The sequence below is a fragment of the Heloderma suspectum genome, chromosome 7, assembly GCF_057233095.1.
Source record: "Heloderma suspectum isolate Gila_16-S chromosome 7, 16-S_ref, whole genome shotgun sequence".
NCBI lineage: Eukaryota > Metazoa > Chordata > Lepidosauria > Squamata > Helodermatidae > Heloderma > Heloderma suspectum.
In genome coordinates, this window is record NC_139464.1 from 26622258 (window position 1) to 26643063 (window position 20806).

Below are 20806 nucleotides of genomic sequence, written 5' to 3' on the forward strand. Positions count from 1 at the left end.
TAACTGAAGGAATGGTTTCCCTGAGCATGTTTCCCTTTTCACTCCCCCCAATTCATTTTTTCCAAGGAAAAAATTTGCATCTCCTATTTTTTTCCCTTCAACATTTTTACATTCTCTCACTCAGGCTATGCACCTAATTCCATATCCAAGCCTCCTGGAAAGTCTTCCACTTACTGGGCTGTATTTCATGCGTTCCATAGGCAAGAACAAAACCTTTCACATTCGTGTCTGTGCCCGAAGCAAAGAACAGTGTCACCACAGGGCCTCGCAACTTTAAAGGATAGCGTGGAAATTCATTGCAGAAGTTACCTGTCAGACATATGTAAAAAAGGCAGTTCGACAGCTCAGTCTCTGTGGTTATGCTGAATTTCCTGGGTGGAAACACTGGAATGTTGTGTGATAAAAAGCTGCCTCTTAAAAGCAGAAGAGCCAATATCATGAATAAAAGTATTTGGGCAAGACAGAGTCTAACAGTGTAATCCTAGGCAAGTGATTCAAAAAGTAAGTCCAACCAAGTTCAATAGGGTTTACTGCTGGGTAACTGTATATAAGCAGGGGTGTGGAACCTCAGGCTTGCTGGCCCAATCTGGCCCTCTGGAGTTCCCCAGAAGGCCACTCCCCCTTCCACTGACCCCCCCCCCTTTCCCCCAACCACCAATGATTTTGTGGTTTCCTGGCTTTTGCACAGTTTTCCCCCCATTCTAAAAGGCTAAAATGCCTCTCTTAAGGCTTAGTTACAGGCAGTAAGAGCTTTCAGCAAAAAGACGCTGCTATTTTTAGTATTTTGGCCCCACCCTCTTTTGCCTTTGGCCCCACCCACTGCCAGAACACAGCCTCCCAGAGCTTCTCGGACATCGAATTTGACCCTCAAGATGACAGATGTTCAACATCGGCGGTGTATAGGATTGCAGTCTTAAACCACCAGCCTGGGTGAAATGTTAGGAGATGGCCACCACCAGAATACTACTCCAGCAGTTCTTCTGGAAACCTAAAATGGGAGGAACCATGCAAAGCTCAGGGCAATCCCACTCAGCCAGCACCAAATGCATAAGCAGCACATGGGGGAGTACCCCAGGTTCAGCCGCTGGCATCTTCAGGTAAGGCTAGGCAAAACTCTGATCTGGAACCCTGGAGAGCTGGTGCCAGTCAGTGTCAACGATACTGAGCTGGAGGGATCAGTGGTATGATCAGTGGAAGCTGGTGGCAGCTCCTTTAGAGTTATGACTGGTTCTGACCAAAACCTGGAGTGGATTCACTGTCTCACTGACATTGGAGCCACCAGTCTCCACTGGGTCTAACTCACCATAAGCAGCTTCCTATGTTCCCCAGGGTGGCTAAAATCCAAGCTGTCATTTCATGTTTATGAAATTATGAGAATACCCCCATATCAGTCGGCAAGATTTATTAGCCTTGACTCTGTTCTCTCAGGATAAAATGGCATATTATAAACAAATCCCATGCAGCTGACCCACCCTTTCCTTCTTTTCTCTAAAGTAAGTGTGGATCTGGATCTGGACCACTGCAGGCGGATAGGGGGAGATTTAAACTCTCTCTTCCCCGCCATTTGTTTTCTAAAAACTACTCCCTCCCCAGCATAGTCAATGGTCAGGAATTATGATTATTATTAATTAATAGATTTATATACTGCTGCCCATATTTAAAAATATCTACGAGGTTTACGAGAAAATTAAAAACATTACGATACATCATGATATGCATTAAATACAATTAAAATACAAAATACAAAAACATTTATATAAAATAATAAAAACATTTAAATTAATTTAAAAGTACTATAACACATAATTACAAACAAACTGACTGGGCAGTATACCCATTCACGGAAGGCCTCAGTAAAGAAATGGGTCTTTAACTGGTGCCTAAAACATGTTCTAGTTGGCACCTCCTGGATACTAGGGGGAGATCATTCTATAAACTGGGCGGCACCATGGAGAAAGCCCACGTCCTAGTTGCTGCAAGATGGCAGCCGACAGGTCGTAGTACAACCAGGAAGACCTCCAATAATCTTAATGATCACACAGACTGGGGAAGGCGATCTACTATATACAATGATAGAAGTTATATTTCAAAATATCTGGAGGGTGCCAGATGGGGGGAATGCTGAGCTATCCTTACACCATTCCTGTGTTGTTTCTTTTCTAGGTTAGAAATAGCCTTATGGGCAGAATATCTCGAATACCCCAGGGCATGGTCTGAAGGCACATGAGGCAGATACCCTGCTGAAGCTAAGCAGGTTCAGGTCTGGTCAGTGCTTGGATGAGAGACCAGCTGGGAACCACATGCAGCCTCCTTGAGTTCCATGATGGAAGAAAGGTGGGATATAAATGTAATAAATAAAATAAATAGATCTTCCCATTTCAGATTAAGCCCATTGCTTCTTGCCAGCTCCCAGCAACACTCATGGAAGACACTGGCAGGGATGAGTCTCCCTCCCCTTCAGATGTCTGACAGCTCTGATTCTGAGTCAGAGTTAGAACTGGTAGATCAAGGCATGGGAGAGGGACCCTCCCTAGAGCACCCAGACGCTGGGAGAGATTCCTCCAAAAGCCTTGACAAACAGATAGCCCCGGCTCAATCCCTGCCACCTCCCTCCACTGCGAGAACTCAAGTTTCGAAGGAGGAGGAGGAAGAGAAGCGTGACTTGAGAAATGCTAGGGCACGTGACAAAGCTAAGTGAGAAAAGTTAGGGGCAAGGCTTAGATGCTCCACCCAGATGTTGTTGTTGTTCAGTCATTAAGTCATGTCCGACTCTTCGTGACCCCATGGACCATAGCACGCCAGGCCTTCCTGTCCTCCGCTCTCTCCAGGAGTGTGCTCAAGTTCATATTCATTGCATCGGTGATGCTATCTAGCCATCTCATCCTCTGCCATCCCCTTCTCCGTTTGCCTTCAATCTTTCCCAGCATCAGGGTCTTTTCCAGAGAGTTTTCTCTTCGCATTAGGTGGCCAAAATATTTGAGCTTCAGCTTCAGTATCTGTCCTTCCAATGAGCAGTCAGGGTTGATTTCCTTTAGGATTGACTAATTTGACCTCCTTGCAGTCCAAGGGACTCGTAAGAGTCTTCTCCAGCACCACAGTTCGAAAGCATCAATTCTTCGGCGCTCAGCCTTCCTTATAGTCCAGCTCTCACAGCCATATGTTACAACTGGGAAAACCATAGCTTTGATTATACAAACCTTTGTCAGCAAAGTGATGTCTCTGCTTCTTACTATGCTGTCTAGGTTTGCCATAGCTTTCCTCCCAAGGAGCAAGCGTCTTTTAATTTCATGGCTACAGTCGCCCAGATGGCCACTCTTAAAAGCCAACACAGAAGGGAGCCACCCTAATAAGAAAAGCACAATTGCAAAGCAAGCTTGGCCATGAAGTTCATACCCAAACTGCCAGCAACTTCTTTAATCTCTTGTTCATCTCCTCTGCTTAGAGATCGTTAATGAATTGTTTACAGCCTAAAGCAGTCTAAGAGTTTCCTTGAATATGCATTTGTAGAGAGGCTAGTCTCTAGCAAAATAAAGTCGTATTAGCTGAAGCTTTGTCTATTGTGGTGTGATTGCGAGGGGAAAGGACCATCCATTTCTGACAGACACAGAGCCCTAGTCCCTTTGCAGTGCCCTTTTAAAGTAACTGAAAGTCATTAAAATCAAGAACAAGGTCAACTGGACTGCAATGCCACATCACAATATTATTAGATATCTTACCAAGCACCTCCTTTGTGGTTCCAAATCCTTCATAAACTGTAAGCCCGCCGTGACATTTAGAAGGGGATTTCTCAATCATGAAGTCCAGGAAATCCAACCGAATGATGCCATTTAATGGGCCTACAATTCTCCAGTGACAGCTGTGGCAACAGCAACAATAGTTAAACACAGCTGGTTCAGATGTAATCAACTCAGCTTTATAAAGCATGGTTTAGCAAACCAAAAATAAGCATCACCCCTCTTCTCCTCCCCTTGCATGCGAGCTTTGGGGCCCTATAGGATAAATTATAGTTTCCCATTAACATGAGAACTAGAAAACTGCAGTCTAATCATGGCTTACTAACCAGAATGAGATCCTGAGAACGAGGAGTGTCAAGGTGTTATTCCTTGGTTTATTAAGCCAAGTTTGTTACATCTAAAACGGCCCAGAGACAAGAAAAAGAAATGGAATCCATGCCCAATACAATACTGTGAACATATTTGTACTCTCATGAGAAGAGGAACTCTGAAGGCGACCTGAATGGAAAGGGAATACAGATGGGGGAATAGAGGAAAGTTTTTTCAACCCTTTAAAAAGTGGGACAGGGTGAAGCCAGATCTCAGTGGTTGTGCCATATATATATGGGTGCATAAATATATTGGTGTGAGGTCAATAGATTCCAAGAGGGGAAGCTCTGAATTGCACGGTAACTCTTCCCATACAAGCTCCAGCATAACATTTCACGTGAACACTCTAACCCTAAACATACCTCCCCGTCCCTTTTTTCCCTTTTTGTGCCGTGATTTTAGACTGTCAGCCTGAGTTGAGGCACAGACTGTCTTGTTCCTTCTGTTGATCTGTCAGCCCCTCTGGGAGCCTTTCTGACTGAAGAATGGACTAAAAATGCCATAAATCATTAAATTAATAATTTACCCAGAACTATAATGCACTGATTTCAATACAATTTATATCCAAGTACAGATGTTCAGAATAGCAGCCTTAACTAAAATTATAAATTTAAGGTTCTATTTTTTATAATTATTATTTAAATTGTAGGGATCCCAATGTATGGGTTGGATACAGATTTAGGCACAAGCAAACTTCGTCCTCCCCTCCTCCCCACAGCAATGCCTCCAGCCCCCTGAAAATGCTACACACAGGGCTGGAAGACTCTACTGAATGGGGTGAACTGTGCGGGGGCGGGGGAAGGGGCCGGTCTCTAAAATTCAGGCCAAAGCGCCTTCTGTGAATGGAGACCTTACATTCATGGAAGGAAGATCCTGGAGCCAACCCTTATATCTTGAGTAGGCATTCCTTGTCTGCCAGACATTGATTGATTTGAAATACTCAGTACTCTGCCCTCCAGTTTGACAATTTCCAGGACTGCTTATAAACAATAGTTTAAAAACAATAAATAAAAAATACAACTAAAAAAGAAAAACTCAACAGAATAAAACCAACCAACAATTAAATTAAAAGGCCCGGTGTCAGGGTTCCCCTTATGTCCTGGACCCCCTGAGCAGCTCCTTAAGGATCTCTTGCCTCCTTAAGAATCACACCTTCCTTCTTTTAAGCTTCCCCTTCCCAATAATGTGGCGTTTAGGCTGTAGACGTGGGGTGATTGACACTCTAGACACAGGGTTTAACCACAACGGTTTACTGGTAAATTAAAGCAAGCAAATCACAACTAAAGGTGTTTACACAATAGAGCTGAGTGATACAAAAGGCATTAAATTAAAATAAAAGTTGCAAAACGCAAGTTCCTTTACCCTAGCTGCACTTAAACTTCTCCAGGCTGCTTCTTCCTGTTCCTTCTTCAAGTTTTGATCTCACTGACTCTGCTCTTCTGCTCTGGTCTTTCTGACTCTTTCTTTTTATATTCTCCTCCCAAAACCAAAACTACTGTTTCAAACCTGAAGAAATGACACTTAACTGGGGAAATGAAACAGAAACTTAACCGGGGAAATGAAACTACTCCTCTCAGGGATACCCCCTCCCTACAAAAATTCCTGACCTTTTTCTTTTCCTTGCCTCTGTAGGCCTCAAACTTTCACACCCGGGTTTTCAAAAAAGAAAGAGTTTTTCACCTGGCTCCAAAAAGTCAGAAGATTCCATCCCAGCAAGCCTCCCTGGGGAATCAGTCCACAGACAAGGTGTCACAACTGAGTGGGCCCAGCTCACACACAAGATTATTTGTCAAAATGATTTCTATACCATAGCCTTCTCCCACAGGGTGCCATAGGCCATGCTGGCTGCAGATCATGGGAGTTGTTGTCCAATACATCTGGAGGGCACCTGGAGGGAGAAGGCTGTTGTATACAAAATGGGCCCACAACAGTTAGAGCTCGAGACATTAGAGTCTGCAAGAGGTCAGAAAGAAAGCCACACTCTCACCTGGTAGCGTTGGAGGAGCCATCGGGGAAACCAGGGGACTTGATTATTCCGTCCTGAGCTGCAAGGATGACATCCTGGCAGTGGGACAACTGCTGGCTCAAGTCATTGGAGTATTTCATCCTATGTCCCATCTTTGGCCCTAGGCGGGGGATGTGGAGAGGAATGAATTCCCAAATGGCTACTTTTGATTTCAGTTCCAGCGCTGGGATGGTCCTTTTTTCAATGGTTAAGGCAACTCTGCGGAGACCTCTGTGAAATGTCTTGGCCAATGATAAAAGTGGCAGCATCGATAGGATAGAAAAAGGGAGCCATCACCTAGTTTAAACTGAACTGAAGAAGGATCTCAAGGGCTATTTATCTCAAGCACAGCTACAAAATAGCGCATGCACTAGCAAAAGGTAGCAGTAAAAGACACTCGTTCTGCTTATGCCACATAATACAGGCAGAGGCAAATACAGTTCACAGCTTCCCAAATACTCCAGGAGAGCAATTTGGATCCCTAGCCTTAGACCCCCTAATTAGTCTAACACAGGGCCAGATTATGTCAAAGGGGCGGGGCTCTATCCCGAAGCCCCGCCCCATCCTATGATGTTATCCACCTCCACCCCACCCACTATTTTTTCCTCCACTCAGAGAAAGGCATGGAGCTCTGTGCCTCTCTCTGCACAGAGAAAGGAATTCAGCAGCCGCTTACAGGGCAGCTCCTGCAAGCTGCTGCCCAGTTCCTCAGAGGAAATCCCCATGTAATCTCCGATCTGTGAGCGGAGATAACAGAGGGTTTCCTCTGCATACTGATCACCGACCTACAAGGATTCCTCTCCCCTTGCGGGGGGTGGGGCTTAGGGAGGGGGAGGGGACCACAGAGGCTGCCTAACCCTTCAAGGGCTGGATTGGGAAACTCCACAGGCCGCTTCAGACCCATGGGCCAGAGGTCCCCCATCCCTGGTCTAACATCACCTCAGGTGTTATGAGCCAAATTTGGTAATGTCATCCCCATAACAAGGGCAATACTGCCATAGATTCATCATGCAGCCTTGCAGAGTTTATCGTTCTCTTATTCTATATTTTTCCCATTTTTATATATATCCCGCCCTTCCTCCAAGAAGCTCAGGGTGCCATATATGGTTCTCTCCCCCATCACCATTTTATCTTTATAACAGCCCTGTGAGGTAGGTTAAGCTGAGAGAGAGTGACTGGCCTGAAGTCACCTAGTGACCTATGTACCTGTTGAATGGGGATCTCAACTTTGGTCTAGCAGGTCACAGTCTTCTAACCTCAGTTTCCCTAACTGTAAAAGGGGGAAAACATTGACCCACCATACAGGGTTGTTGAGAGGGTGGGCAACAGAAAGACTGAGAAACATTTCTGTGGTCTATAAAATATAAAATATAAAAAATAGTGATATTAATCAGATTCAAACCCCACTCAGCCATGAAACACACTGAGTGACCTCAAGCTGCTCTTTGGAATGTAAGGCTGTTTTGAGGATTCACATGAACAGGTGCGGAGCGAAACCCATAAACCACTTTGTACACCGAAAAGTGCCACAGACATTATTTTTAAGTTGTTGTAACAACAAAAGCAAATATCTCTTTCAAAATAAGAACGCTTGAATGCAGTTTTGGTTAAAAGGCAGCACTGAGATCGTTCTCTTTGTAGTTTTCATGGCAACTCCCTTTCCGAAGATCCACTTCTGGATTGTCTATTCCTCTTTTAGAACTGCATTTTGAAGCACTCTTGTTCTTCTTTCTAATTTAATAGTTCTGTATTGATTCCCAAAAGGGGATTGCTTAAGGAAACAAGACAGACATCCAATCACCAAGAATCAGCCCCCCTCTCATTTCAAGAACTAGGGTGGCCACTTATGCATCACTCAAAAGGAGGAAATGCATCACCAAAAAAAGAAAACAGGACACAGTTTTGCATAACATTTGCATCTGCTAATTTACACATGTAAATGCAAATTTAGAAATCATTGCTGTAATTTAAATAGAAATACAATTTCATATTGGGGAAGGCTGAGCACGTGACCTGTTTGGTCTGGTGTCCAGGTGGTAACTGTTGCTGGGGCATGTCAGGGCTCAGGGCATATGGTATTCAGAGAAGACTTCAGGGACCTGCAATCCCATCTTATGATTATTTATCTTTAAACCACACAGCCTGTCAAACAGAGGATGGCTTCAAATAGAGGACAGCCCTCTGTAAAAGAGGACACAAGAGCTAAAAGTAAGAGGTCTTCTAAAACATACTCCACATGTAACAAGCCAGTGTGGTGTAGTGGTTAGAGCACTGAACTGGGACTCAGGAGATCTAGGCTCTAGTACCCCTCGGCCATGAAGCTCACTGGGTGACTTTGGGCCAGTCACTGACTCTCAGCCTAACCTACCTCACAGGGTTGTAGTGAGGATAAAATGGAGAGAAAAGGCAGGATACAAATGTAAAGAAATAAAGAATCATCTGTGAAGGGGAATGATTCAACAGCTCTTTCAGCGGGTAAGAAAGCCTTACCTTGAACTCTGAGGACCACATAGGTCATAGCAAGGGCACTGTGCATGGTGGAACGCAGCTCCACTTTTACCACAGGACCTGGACTGAGGAAGGTCATGGGAGACTGCAGGACACCACACAGTTTAGCTAAGGAGGAAAACAAGCCGCCTCAAATAAAGTGCACAAAACCAGACTGAGGCATTTGGTCATCTCGGATAGAACACCATGATGGGACTCCTTCTCCCTTTCCCCTTCAACACGCGTGTGACAAAGAAGACCGACATGATCACGGAGCTGGAGCAACTCCCCTGTGAGGAAAGGCTACCATGACTGGGTAGCCACCGTGGCTTCTTCCCCCGTGTGCCGCTCGCATGCCCGCCTAATCACCCGAGAGGCCAGCCTTCCTAAACCTGGGGCGCTCCAGATGTGTCAGACTATAACTCCCATCATGGGCCATGCAGGCTGAGGGTGCTGGGAGTTGTAGTCCAATGCACTTGGAGGGCGCCAGGTTGAGGAAGGCTGGTGCAGAGATGGACTCAGCATAATGCAGCCTCTCCTACATTCCAGCTGAATGGAACCAGCCGTTTCCATTTAAATGTACTGCCTTCCTTCAGCTTCTTGTTATGTACAGAGAGAACAAGCCCTGAGAAGAAACACTTGTTTTCTCTGACATTCCTACCACCCCCTCTCCCCAGTTGCCTATCATGGTCCCCTGGGGAAATATGCTTTGTGGATCAGAACAGGTGGAGCACTGGCACTGAATGTGGAAGACCCTCTGGAGTTACCTAGGACTTTTCTTCCTCGTTGGCTTTCTTCATAAACGGCAAGGAACTCTGTTTCGCAGTTCTCAGATCCCAGGACTGACAGATGATTTATGATCAGTTTTGCCATTCCTCTTGGGGAAATTCTGAGCAGCCAGATGCACCGCACATCGCCTGTGTACTCCAAGGGGCAGCAAGGGGAGGAGATGAACCCCCTGGGCTTGCCCAGAGCCAACTCAGACGGGCATGCTGCAAAGAATATATGCCACGCAAACGGTTACAAGTCCTTCAAGGACAACAGGGGGAAGGCTGGGGAACCCTTCTGCAAAACAGACAAACAAGTCCAGTGGTGTAGCAGTAAATTTTGGCGTGCGAGCACTCGTCAGGACAGTGTCCATAGCCACGCCCCCAAGGAGAGTCCAAAACTGCAGGCAGCTGTGTTGATGCATATCAACAAACCAGTTCTAGCAGCTTTCATCTCCACCAAGAGAGGGTCTTTTGTAAATCGAATGGGTCTCTATTGCCCGTTCAAGACCAAGCCACCACAAAATACTTTGCATTATAACAACAGGGATAACTCACAACAATACATTTTTGCTGGGAAAACCCATCTCCCTCCAGCTACCATGAGGACTGCAGTTAAGTTCAGAAGGAACAGCTGCCAGTGAGATCACATCACTCCAGTGCTGAAGGAGTTGCACTGGTTACCAGTTGTTTTCCGGGCCAAATTCAAGGTGTTGGTTTTGACCTTTAAAACCATATATGGTTCCGGCCCAGCCTATCTTAAGGAGCACCTCCAGCAGCACCAGACAGGCCGCTTAACAAGATCAGCCTCGGATGGCCTTCTCTCTGTCCCATCAGGCAGGACAGCTAGACTGATGGGGACGAGGGAGAGGGCCTTTTCTGTGGTGGCCCCCACTCTGTGGAACTCCCTCCCTAGGGAACTCCACCATGCCCCCTCTTTAATGAGCTTTCGTCGTGCATTAAAAACTTGATTGTTCAGGCAGGCATTTGTGGTGGGCTAGGGTATTTTACAAAATGTTTTTATTGTAGAATTTTATAGTTTTAAACTGTTGCTGTACATCACCCAGAGTGGCTGGGTGACCAGCCAGATGGGCGATTAATAAATTTAATAATAAACAAACAAACAAACAAACAGGAGTGTCTAAGGGGGGGTGCACCAGATGACCTCAGTGTCCCTGCTAATAAAAAAAAAGTGCCAGCACTGCAACATTGCAAATGCTAGGTCCACTACACCACTAGAAATGTCATTGATCATGCACTTAATAAAACTGCAGCTGAACGAACAGAGCAGTGCATGCAATTTCTGCCACGCGATCTAAATGCTATGGCAGAAAAATAGCGTATCTGCAATCTACATTTAGACTGTTTTTATACCAGTTTAACAGTCACAGTTTCCCCCAAAGAAACCTGGGAATTGCAGTTGGGTGAGGGTGTCGAAAATCCCCCCCCTAGAGATCCCTAGACCGTCCCCACAACTTGGTAGGACTGCAGTTTCTAGGGTTTCACACAGGCAGACTTAGTTGTGCGATTCACTGGGTTGCGCTTGTTGCATCCTTGACAAAGGCTGGGTGTTCCCAGGCATAAGGTGCGGGGATGTTGTTACCATGTCCATCATCAGCTCCCATCAGATTCATAGGTGGTTCCAGTGACTGCACAGATGTTTCACGACCAGCGTTGTTTGTTGGAATCTCCACTGGTCCCTTTTCTGTTATGCGACAAAAGCAACACAGGGAGAAAGACTACTTAGAGCTCCTGAAAGTACAGTAAAATAAAACATTAGCTGCACTCACTGTTTTGGTCCCGCCCCCCCCCCCGGCCCCCCACATACCTGCAGTTTATTGTGGAAACACAAGTTTTGGTGCAAAGTTTGGCACTCCAAGATTGGTGCAGTCCTTTCATAGGCCTGTACCATATCAGAATGTACACGGGGGAGGAAATTCTATGTCTGACAGTGTGCTCAGATCAAAGATTCCCTGCACATAGAATATACTGGGGCTGTTCACACAACATGCTAACCCATGCTCAGTGGTTGTGTGAGTTGCTTTGAACCATGGGTTGTTTGTTGAAGCATAGGCTATCATGTCGTCTGGACACATCAAGGGTGGCTTGTTAACCATGCATTGTGGGTTATTTTTCTCGAACAAGCCACCTTGAGAACCCATGGTTTGTTGTTGGGTTGTTCAGGGTGGTTAACAAGCCACCCTGGTTGCGTTCAGACAACGTGATAACCCAATCCTGCGGAAAATGTGCTGCATTCAGACAACATGCTGTCAGGGCGGACACTGAGACCATAGAATCCCAGAGTAGTTCTGATTCTGAGGAAGAGCAGTCGCTCCTGCGAGAGGAGCGCGCTCTGCTTTCCCAGGGCCCACAGCTGGCGGAGATTCCTCCCACCTGCATTCCTAGACTTGAAAGCAGTCCAGGGAGTGACAGAGCAGAGTTAGCAGACTTAGTGGATGCGCGGCGCAGACGCAGAGAGCGGCACCAAATGGAGAGCGCGGAAAGGAGGCGTAGCGCCCGGTTGGCGCTCAAAGAATGGTTGCGCCCAGAGGAGCCAAGGGAAAAGGGGAGGGATTCTCCCTAGTCCTTATATTCAGGGGTCTGCCAGTAATTGCCTTTCAAACGGGGACCAACTGTTCTAACTTAGGGCATAGGGATGCTGCTGCTGAGATCTAGTTGCTACCTGTAGAGCTGTTAAATTGTAAAAGAAGAATAAAGCTTTGAAAAGAATCCCTTTGTCTGTGTCTGGACTTGGCTACTGGATTAGACTGAGAGCCCTCCAAGGAGCCCTTGACAGCTTGGTCCCCGTTCCTCTTTTTTTTTTTTCTCTCCTACTGCCTTATGGAGGGTGCCGGGAACCCAACGGTGCAAGCTCTGGTGCAAGAGAACCAGATGCTCCGTGATCAGATGGCTCAACTGACGGCTGCCGTGCAGAATCTACAGGCAGCGTTTCAACCCCGCCCCACCTCCGATTCCCCCACGCCGCAAGTGCCCAGTGGCGTTGCCAGAGAAATTTTCTGGTGAGAGAGGACTTTTCCAGATTTTCAGGGCCCAGTCAGAGCTGTACATGCGTCTTAGACCTGAGGATTTCCAGACGGAACAGGTTCGTGTGGGTTTTGTTGTTAACCTGCTGTCAGGCATGGCAGCTAAATGGGCTTCGGGACTTCTTCTTGCTAATGACCCCCTGCTCGGGGACTATCAAGGTTTCATGACAGCCATAGCACGCTTTTTCGGTGACCCCCTGCACACGCAGACGGCTTCTCAGGAGATTCGCCGCCTCCGGCAGGGCAAGGACTCAGTTTCCAGCTACGCGACAACCTTTAGCTTGCTGATGCAGGATTTACAATGGAATGATGCTGTGCTAGTGGCTCAGTTTTTGGATGGTTTGAACAACGAGATCTTAGATGAGTTGGCGCGCATGCCCTGCCCACCTACTTTTGAGGAGCTCATCCAGACCTGCCTTCAGATAGATAGTCGGCTGGAGGGGCGCCGCCAGACCTGGCGGGGCACCGGGAACTGGGATTTCCCTCCTCCCATTCCCCCATGTTTCCTGCCTCCTTCCCCACCCCCCTCTCCGGTGCTGGGGGTGGAGGAGACCCCGATGCAGCTGGGGGCTACCCGAGCCTCACTGCCGCCAGAGGAGCTTCAGCGCCAGCGAGTTGAGCGCCGATGTTTTCGATGTGGAAGTCTGGGGCATTTCGCCAAGACCTGCCCAGTTAAATCCACGGCTCCGCTGCCTTCTCCTCCTCTCCTTCCCCCTCCTCCTCCTCCTCGTCCCCAGGCTTGACTAGACTGCCCCCCAAGCTTGTTGGGGGCCTCCAGTGTGGGGGCCAGCTCCCCACCGGCTGGGTGCCTTCCCCAACCCCCCTATCTGCGGTTGCATGTTCACCTCCGCTCCCCACAGTGGGGTGGGGTGGAGGCACTTTAGTGGACTCGGGGGCTATGACCAGTTTCATGGATGAGACCTTCGCCCTCTTACACGGGATTCCTACCCTGTCCCTTCCTGCCCCCTTCGCAGTGCAGACCATTGATGGGCGTCCTCTCTCTTCGGGCGAGGTGACCCGTATTACAGTTCCACTCACTCTACGCACCCAGTCCCACATTGAGCAGATTCAATTTCACTTAGCCAAAGTTCCCTTATACCCAATTGTGCTGGGTTTTTCCTGGCTCTCTAAGCACAACCCTCAGATTTCTTGGGGGTTTCAGCAAATGGAGTTTGCATCTCCCTACTGCTGGGAGCATTGCCTCAAGAAGGAGGCGCCAGTCCCTGCCCAGGCTTTCACCCTTCCCCCCCCCCCTCCTTCTCTGCTTCTGGCAGTCCTTCAGCTACCGTCATCCTCCCAGAGAAGTATGCAGCTTTTCGACATGTGTTTGACAAGAAGGAGACCGACCGGCTTCCCCCCCAAGGCCTGGCGGCAGCTGCGGTGCCTCACTCTTGGGAAGAGATCCTTCACTCTGCACAGGCTCAGGATGATTTTGTTCGCACAAAGGTGCAGGAACTGGGGCTAGCCTCTGCCCCCCCCCACTCTACCCCCTTTTCTTTGCGAGGTGGCCTGCTTTACCATTCCGGCCGGGTCTATGTGCCTTCTAGACCCCTCCGCGAGAGGGTCCTCCATCAGTGCCACGACTCCCCCACCGCTGGGCATTTTGGCGTCGCCAAGACCCTGCATGGAGTGATGAGGGATTTTTGGTGGCCTCGTGTATGTCAGGATGTCAAGTCCTATGTCGCCTCCTGCCCAACCTGCCAGCAAGCGAAGGCCCCCTCAGGCAAGCCCACAGGCTTGCTTCACCCCCTGCCTACCCCCTCAGGACCTTGGAAACTGCTCTCCCTTGACTTCATCACTGACTTGCCTCCCTCACACAGTAAGACCACCATTCTGGTGGTGGTGGATTTGTTTTCTAAGATGGCCCATTTCATCCCCTGCTCGGGGTTGCCCACAGCCAGGGAGACGGCGGAGCTGTTCGTGACGCATGTTTTCCGCCTCCACGGATGGCCCGAGGGCCTCATGTCCGATAGGGGGGCCCAATTCACTGCCCATTTCTGGAGGGAGCTACTGGCGTTGCTCCATGTGACGCTCCGTCTTTCCTCCGCCCACCATCCACAGACGGACGGTCAGACCGAGCGCACCAATGCTACTCTGGAACAATATCTGCGCTGTTATGTCAATTACCAGCAAGATGACTGGGTTTCCTTGCTGCCTCTCACAGAATTTGCTTATAACAATATCTGCCAGCTTCCACCCGCCAAACTCCATTTTTTGCCAATTTTGGCTACCACCCCAAGGCCTTCCCGTCCACCCTAGCTCCCTCTTCGGTGCCAGCTGCCCAGGACTTTTTAGAGGAGTTGAGAGCGGTGCACCACCTCTTACGGGACTCCCTCAAGCAAGCCAAGACAGCCAACAAGGCCTGAGCAGACCGGTGGCACCAGCCGGGTCCGTCTCTGCAACCGGGGGACTGGGTTTGGTTATCCACCCAATACCTCCCTTCTCACTCGCCCGCAAGGAAGCTCGCGCCTCGCCGCACTGGGCCTTTCCAGGTTACGGCCCAGATTAACCCTGTTGCTTTTCGCCTGGCTCTCCCCCCCTCCATGAAGATCCATCCTGTTTTTCACCGGTCCTTGCTGTCCCCCCTGGTTTCTGGCGATCCTCATCGCTCAGTCGGCTCCCCACCACCACCAGTGCTGGTGGAGGGGGAGGAGAAGTTTGAGATCACGGAGATTCTGGACTCCCGCCTTTCTCGTGGCCGCCTGCAATATCTGGTTGACTGGAAGGGGTACGGGCCTGATGAGTGATCCTGGGAACCCGCAGAAAATGTGCATGCTCCGTTGCTGCTGCGGCGCTTCCACCAGCTGTACCCCCACAAGCCCGGGGCCCCAGGGGAGGAGCAGGAGGGAGGGCCTCATGGGAGCGGGGATGATGTCAGGGTGGACACTGAGCCCATAGAATCCCAGAGTAGTTCTGATTCTGAGGAAGAACAGTCGCTCCTGGAAGAGGAGCGTGCTCCGCTTTCTCAGGGCCCACAGCTGGCGGAGATTCCTCCCACCTGCATTCCTAGACTTGAAAGCAGTCCAGGGAGTGACAGAGCAGAGATAGCAGACTTAGTGGATGCGCGGCGCAGATGCGGAGAGCGGCGCCAAATGGAGAGCGCGGAAAGGAGGCGTAGCGCCCAGTTGGCGCTCAAAGAACGGTTGCGCCCAGAGGAGCCAAGGGAAAAGGGGAGGGATTCTCCCTAGTCCTTATTTTCAGGGGTCTGCCAGTAATTGCTTTTCAAACGGGGACCAACTGTTCTAACTTAGGGCATAGGGATGCTGCTGCTGAGATCTAGTTGCTACCTGTAGAGCTGTTAAGTTGTAAAAGAAGAATAAAGCTTTGAAAAGAATCCCTTTGTCTGTGTCTGGACTTGGCTACTGGATTAGACTGAGAGCCCTCCAAGGAGCCCTTGACACATGCTAACCCACGGTTCAAAACAACCCACGGTTCAAAACAACCCACACTCAACCACTGAGTGTGGGTTAGTGTGTTGTGTGATCAGCTCCCATGTATATACATTATAATGATACATGGCATGCATCAAATAAGAAGACTAACCTCTATGCCACTTTCCAAGTGTGAATCAGGTCAGTTTGTGAACTGTTTGGGGCCAGTACTAGCACTGCAATGATCTCGTTTGGGCTCTTGGGATAAGCATCAGGCAGGGGATGGTTACCCTGAGATTTCCCAGAATCCTTCCTGTGCTCCAAGATGGCACTGCAGTATTTACTCTGGACATTCCTATAGAGCTTTGCTACAGCCCAGAAGAACAGTATAGCTCAGATATCCTAGAAAAACAAAACCTAATAATAGATAGCATTTACTACCATGGACAGGGTGGAGACAAAATACAGCAGTGTTTACCTTTCATTCTGGATACGATCCAGTCCAAAAAGGTGCTCACCCTTGTATAAACACCTGGTCTCTTTGGCCTGGCACAACCCACACCCCAGCTGACAATACCATAGAGGGTGAACAGCTCCTCCTTGCTTTGGCAAACCAGCGGGCCACCTGAATTCCCCTGGGAGGAAGACACACACAACAGGTGCACAATTTACAACAGGAAAAGTATATTGATACAGCAGCTCAGCTTTCTCCAACCTGGTGCCCTCCAGATGTTTTGGACTGCAACACCCAGCATTCTTGACCACTGGCCACATTGCCTGGGACTGAAGGGAGCTGTAGTCCCAAACACTGGGAGGGCACCAGGTTGGGGAAGACTGCAGTAGTTGTGGCCTATATTCATGGTTGGCTGTTCCAGCACCCATCTGGAAGCAAGCAACGGCAGAACAGCCAAAAAATCATTTTCTGCCCCTCGAGTGATGAAGACGAATGCTCAGAAACCCTGGCAGCGGTTCTCCAAACATTTGACTTCCACACTCAAACAGTGGTGTAGTGGAGCTGGGGTTTGCAGGGATACAGCACTGGCACTTCTTCATTAGCAGGGATGCTGACATCACCTGCCACCCCCGTCAGACTTCCCTGTTCCCCCTAAGCTTAGCTGCAGTCCTCACTGCAGCTGGGGGTAAATGGGCTTTCTGAACAACCATATATTGTTCCCTGTTGTAATGCAAAACATTTTGCGCTGGCTTCTTCTGGACTAAGACTCAGGAGCTTTAGGAAAGACCTGCTCCTGGTGGAGATGAAAAGCGCTAGAATGGATTTGTGGATACGGATCAACACAGCTGCCTGAATCTTTGGACTCTCCTTGGCGGCGCAGCTACGGGGACTGTCATGATGAGCGCCTGCACGTCAACATTTACCACCACATCACTGCACTTGAGGCATGGAATGAAGGCCGCCCTTTGTCTGTTACCTTTTCTCCCTCCCCCAAAGGTGTGGGCTGTAGGCAGGACTTTTAAGGGCAAGATTTGCAAACCACAGCAGAAACGGGGCGGAACAAATGTAATTGCGGAAATTCAGTGAGCTGAACAAAAGCAAGCTTGACAGGATCGCCCATCCCTATTTCCTAGTTCGTGCTAATTCCATTTATTTAGTAGTGGGCCATAGGCCAGTCACAACTGGTGCTAATTCATCCTGCCCTTCTGCTCTTTTATGCTGCACATTTCTATTTCTAATCTGCAGCTTCTGTAAGCATCACTCGATGTACAGATGCCTTCCGAAGGACACCCCCCCACACACACACTCCCCCCATGTCTTCTAGTGTAGCTCATTACTGGGGCCAACTCACCTGGCAGGTATCTTGGCCTTCAGAAGATGCAAAACCAGCACAGAGCATCCTGGCAGTGATCCCTCCAGGGTGGTTCAAATAGTAGTTTTGCTCACAGACGTCACTGCTGAGGATGGGAACACGAGTCTGCTGTAAGCGGCTGGCAAGGCCCTCACCTGCAGGACAGGTAATGTGGTAGAGGAACAGTTCAGAGGAATGTACATCTTCGTAGGAACATACAGCTGAGGGAATAAAGTCAACTTGGGATAAGCAAACAGACCACACTAAGAGCTGCTCAGTTTGCGCCCGAGCCACAATGTGCTATGGCTGAAGAGGGAAGCCAGAATCAGTTGTTGGATTGGTGTAAATCAGGGGTGGGGAACATGTGGCCCTCCAGATGTTGCTGGGCTGCAACTTCCATCAACTCTCACCATTGGTAGAGCTGATGGGAGATACAGTCCGCCAACAACTGGAGAACCACACGTTCCCCACCCCTGGTCTAGATGGAACCCTGTTGGCTCCTTGGGTCACCTGATCCTTGCTGTGGCAGCACTGCAGCGCAGCAGAGGAGCAAGCTGGCAGTTCCCTCCAGCTGCAAGCTGCCAGGTTGGCTCAGGGAGTGAGATACCTGGGCGCGCCATGACCGCTGTCACCCGTTCCAGATCCCTGGCACTTGTCAGCTTTTCCAAAGACATAAGTGTTCCCCCAGGACCCTGTCCAATGGCAACACGACCAAGGACTACTTCCCTCCTACACCACAAAAACATTTCACTCACTGTCTTACAACAATCCTGCAAGGTATGAAGATGCAACTCCGGGTTTTCTAGAGATGACTATGGAGATCTTCCTCCACCTACAAGGCCACCTAGTAAATCCATGAATGAGCTAGTGGTCAATGTAAAGTCTCCCATCTATAGTTCCAGCTCTCTAGTGACTGGATTGCACTGAATTAGAGGAGCAACTCTGCTAGATTCGTGTAAATTAACACTTCAAAACATCTACACACTGTTCTTGAAAAACAGTGCATTTATTTTTATTAAATGGCACAGTGTATAACATGAAAGCCACTAACTTATTTTATTTATTTATCATTTATTATTAAATTTATTAATTGCCCATCTGGCTGGTCACCCAGCCACTCTGGGCGATGTACAACATACAATAAAAACAGTTTAAAACAATAAGATTCTACAATAAAAACATTTTCTAAAATACCCTAACCCACCCCAAACGCCTGCCTGAACAACCACGTTTTTAATGCATGACGGAAGCTCATTAAAGAGGGGGCATGGCGGAGTTCCCTAGGGAGGGAGTTCCACAGAGTGGGGGCCACCACAGAAAAGGCCCTCTCCCTCGTCCCCACCAGTCTAGCTGTCCTGGCTGATGGGACAGAGAGAAGGCCATCCGAGGCTGATCTTGTTAACTTAGGGGTGTCTTCCAACCCACAGGGCGAATTCTGTTTCAGAGAAGCTCTTGGGAGGTGCATTCCACTTGTGGGTGGGGCCAAAGACAAAAGGGGTGGGCCAAGGGGGATGGCCAACAACTAAAGAAACCTGAGCATCTTTTAGCTTAACGAGGACACAGGAGAGGCATTTCAACCTTGCAAAATGGGGAAAAACTGAGCAAAAGCTGGGAAGCCACCAAACAACAGGTGAGGGAAAGGGGTGTGGCTGCGTGGGGAGCCTCAGAGGACCAGACCGGGACCCCAGGCAAGGAGAGGATGAAAATGTTGCTCTTTTGTTTTTTAGGTTGCTGTATCTAAAGAGGTGTGAGAATGTCTAAATCTTTCAAATTCCTGAGGAAGGAAGTCCTCGACTCTGAAAGGCCTTGAGCATGATAACAGTTTGCTCTATCCAGCACCTGAATGTGTTCTCTTTTTTTAGGTTTCCATTTTTAAGGTGCTGTTTTCTCCTCTCCATTTCATCGAGTTTGAGAAGACCAATATGGGGGAAACAATAGGCCAGCTTGAGTTTCCACATTGTCCAGGGCATCTTACCTTTGTGATGGTGCATACATGTGAATGGAACTGTCCCCCTTTTGCTCAAAACAGGTCATTATGCACTGGATGTAACGTTGACCCATTTCATCTAAACCTGCCAATTCGGTCAACATCTTTAAGTTTTAAGCTTTCATATTTTATATTGTTTTATGCTGTACTTTGTGGTTTTCAGTTTTGGGAACTACCCAGAGTTCTTCAGCTACTGGGCAGTATAGAAAATAAATAAATAAATAAATAAATAAATAAATAAATAAGTAAGATAGCTCTGGCAAGATGTCACTTTGGTTTTCTTCAAGCTTACCCTCTGTTAAGTGTCACTGTTCTCCCTCCAGGCTTTTACAAACCAACATAGTGCTTGGCGCACTTCTTTTAAAAGGTAGAGAAATAACTTGGTCAATGGCATTGCCACTTGGTAGAGAAAGCGGACTTACCTTCTTGGAAACTCCCCCAGCTAGTCATAGCACAAAGTACAGAGGGAGACAACGGCTCGGTGGAGCTTGGCAAACAAATTGGCCTCACCACAGCATTGTAGGAGAGAGGGGTTTGTAGCTGGACCAGCGCGATGTCAGAATCATAACTTGTGACATCAAAGTCTGGATGCATCAGAATGGTTTTTGCTCTTCTCACCTGCATAAAGAGAATGATGTCAATAGGATGGCATGGTGGAAGAGAGAATTGGCATCCAGCCCCTTCCCTTTAATGGAAAGCCATTAAAACAAAATGCGCACCAGCCTAGCTTCAAACATGATCCCCCATGTTCCTAGCTTGCATCTCTTTGCTAAATCATCCGACGCTTCCCCTTTAGATCCCTCTCTAATCAATGGGAACAACAGAAGAAAAAAAGAAAATAACTTGCTACAGCAACGATCACATCTATCTTTTTATTAGGCTGTAGCAAACCTCAAACTTTGGGAGAGCCGGCTGAAGCCTTCCTGCATTGGCTGGGCATAAGCACCCATTGACCATGTCTTTTCCTATTGCTTCAGTCCTGCTCCAGTGGACTGAATGCTCAGATTTTAACCTTTTTTCCCCTCTTTGCCTCAGTGTGGGCCTATAGAGCAGCGGTGGGGAACCTGCGGCTGTCACCCTCATGTTAAACCCCTCTCAAGCAATCAGTCCGGACCTCTGGCAAGAGCAATCTGTCCCTCCTCCAGCAGCCTGCTGGGCAGGGAGGAACAGAGGGAAGTGGGGGGAGGCAGAAAGAGAGAGAGAGAGAGAGAAGGAAATGGGAAGTCAGGAGAGAGAG

General features: G+C 48.4%; 1 protein-coding gene across 1 annotated transcript in view; it reads right to left on the bottom strand.

Annotated features, from left to right (window-relative positions):
* OVCH1 (ovochymase 1) overlaps positions 1-20806 on the bottom strand; it is a 67355-nt gene that overhangs the window by 18577 nt on the left and 27972 nt on the right. The window contains exons 17-25 of the mRNA XM_084811877.1: positions 19992-20187; positions 17583-17737; positions 16256-16412; positions 10966-11067; positions 9363-9587; positions 8599-8724; positions 6091-6229; positions 3717-3856; positions 175-309 (exon numbers count right to left, since the gene is read on the bottom strand). Of these exons, the coding sequence (XP_084668003.1) occupies positions 175-309; positions 3717-3856; positions 6091-6229; positions 8599-8724; positions 9363-9587; positions 10966-11067; positions 16256-16412; positions 17583-17737; positions 19992-20187 (1375 nt within the window). The remainder of the gene's footprint in view (positions 1-174; positions 310-3716; positions 3857-6090; positions 6230-8598; positions 8725-9362; positions 9588-10965; positions 11068-16255; positions 16413-17582; positions 17738-19991; positions 20188-20806) is intronic.